Source organism: Merops nubicus, unplaced genomic scaffold (assembly GCF_000691845.1).
Source record: "Merops nubicus isolate BGI_N331 unplaced genomic scaffold, ASM69184v1 scaffold20277, whole genome shotgun sequence".
Lineage (NCBI taxonomy): Eukaryota > Metazoa > Chordata > Aves > Coraciiformes > Meropidae > Merops > Merops nubicus.
In genome coordinates this window covers 1,939-3,397 of record NW_008619876.1, presented here as the reverse complement: position 1 = coordinate 3,397, position 1,459 = coordinate 1,939, and the positions used below count along the sequence as shown (strand labels likewise).

General features: G+C 53.1%; 1 protein-coding gene across 1 annotated transcript in view; it reads left to right on the top strand.

The window, feature by feature from the left end:
• LOC103776455 (cytochrome P450 2J2-like) overlaps positions 1–500 on the top strand; it is a gene marked incomplete at its 3' end in the record, with an annotated part of 4,480 nt that extends 3,980 nt beyond the window's left edge. The window contains exon 7 of the mRNA XM_008943964.1: positions 326–500. Coding sequence (XP_008942212.1) covers positions 326–500 — 175 coding nt within the window. The remainder of the gene's footprint in view (positions 1–325) is intronic.
• Between the last annotated feature and the right edge of the window lie 959 nt (positions 501–1,459).

The window sequence follows — 1,459 nt, the reverse complement described above, 5'->3', positions numbered from 1 at the left end:
TCCATAGGTAAGCTTTGCTGGATTTGGGGGCTTCTGTGCTGGGGTACTGGGGTGGGGGTTCCAGTGGCAGAGTGGAGACACAGAGGAAAAGAGCAATGGCAAGGGCACATGTTGGGTGCACACTGCAAGATTGTCTCAAGCAGTGCTCAGGTGGCCACCCCAAACCACCTCAGCCAAGCTCTGAGCCCTTTCTTGTCTCTGGTCCTAAGAGACAGCAGTGGCTGGGCAACCCATGGTCCTCAGGGAAAGCAGTGGCATTTGTGGCAGGGAAAGCATCTGGTCAGCCAGCTTGGGCTGAGGGTGCCATTGGTGGCTGTCTCCACAGGGAAGCGTGCCTGCCTGGGCGAGGTGCTGGCCCGCTCTGAGCTCTTCCTCTTCTTCACGGCTCTGCTCCAGAAATTCACCTTCCAGGCACCCCCGGGCATCACACTCAGCATCCAGTCTGTCCAGTTGGGAATCACAATGGCCCCAGAGCCCTACAAGATCTGTGCCGTGCCTCGGTAGGGAAGCCTTGGCCAACATCCCCACAAGCAAACTTCTTCAGCAGGGATGTTGACAAGGAGCCCTCAGTGGCTCTCTGTGTGGGGGTGACGATAACATGGCTCCAGGGAGAACATCGATAAATCCTTACCAAAACATTTTTGCCATGAATTGTTGCTCACGGCCAGCCCAGCCACCGAGCTGTTCAGCCCAGACCTTCAGCCCTGCCCCACCTTTCAGGCTGGGGGCAGCGGGGGGCTGCGAGCCCACCCGGGCAGAGCAGCCACACAGCCCCCGACCCACGTCGCTGTGGCTTTGCTCTCTGTTAGCAGAGACCTTGGCACAGGAACAGCACAGGCAGTTCCTACAGACCTGCTGACAACCATTCACCCTGGCAGTACAAGTACACTGCCCGGGAAACCATCAAAGCCCATGGCCTGGTCCTGCTGTGCCACAGCAGTTGGGAGTGTAACACCCACATGGAGCACAGGGAGAGCTCTCCACTCTCACACATCTCTCTAGAAAACATCTGTCCCTGTGGCTATAGAAGTCATGGTCCTGACCCTTAGAACATGCTCCATCCTCCCCGTTTACCTGACCAGCATCAACAAATTGCTGATATATGTGCAGACTCTAACTCTTTTCACTTGAGAGGACAGATGTGACATTGTCTTTTTTTATTTCAGTCAAGTGATACCAATAATTTTGTGAAAGACAGCAACTTCCCATAAACAAAATTTCAGATATCCCCCTCCATTTCATCTTCTTCCACCTCGATACTGCAAAACTGGTATCATTCATGCACTTTTCTCCCTGCCAGCCAAAATCCCTGTTGCCAACATCCAGCAAGGCTGCCCTTCATTCATCTGCCTAGCACACTTTGCTCACTGTAACAAGTCAACTGGTAGTACACTGTCCTTTCTGTTCCCAGAAAGGCAAGTATTTTCTTGCTTCTAACATTGTGCTTTACATCCTAAAA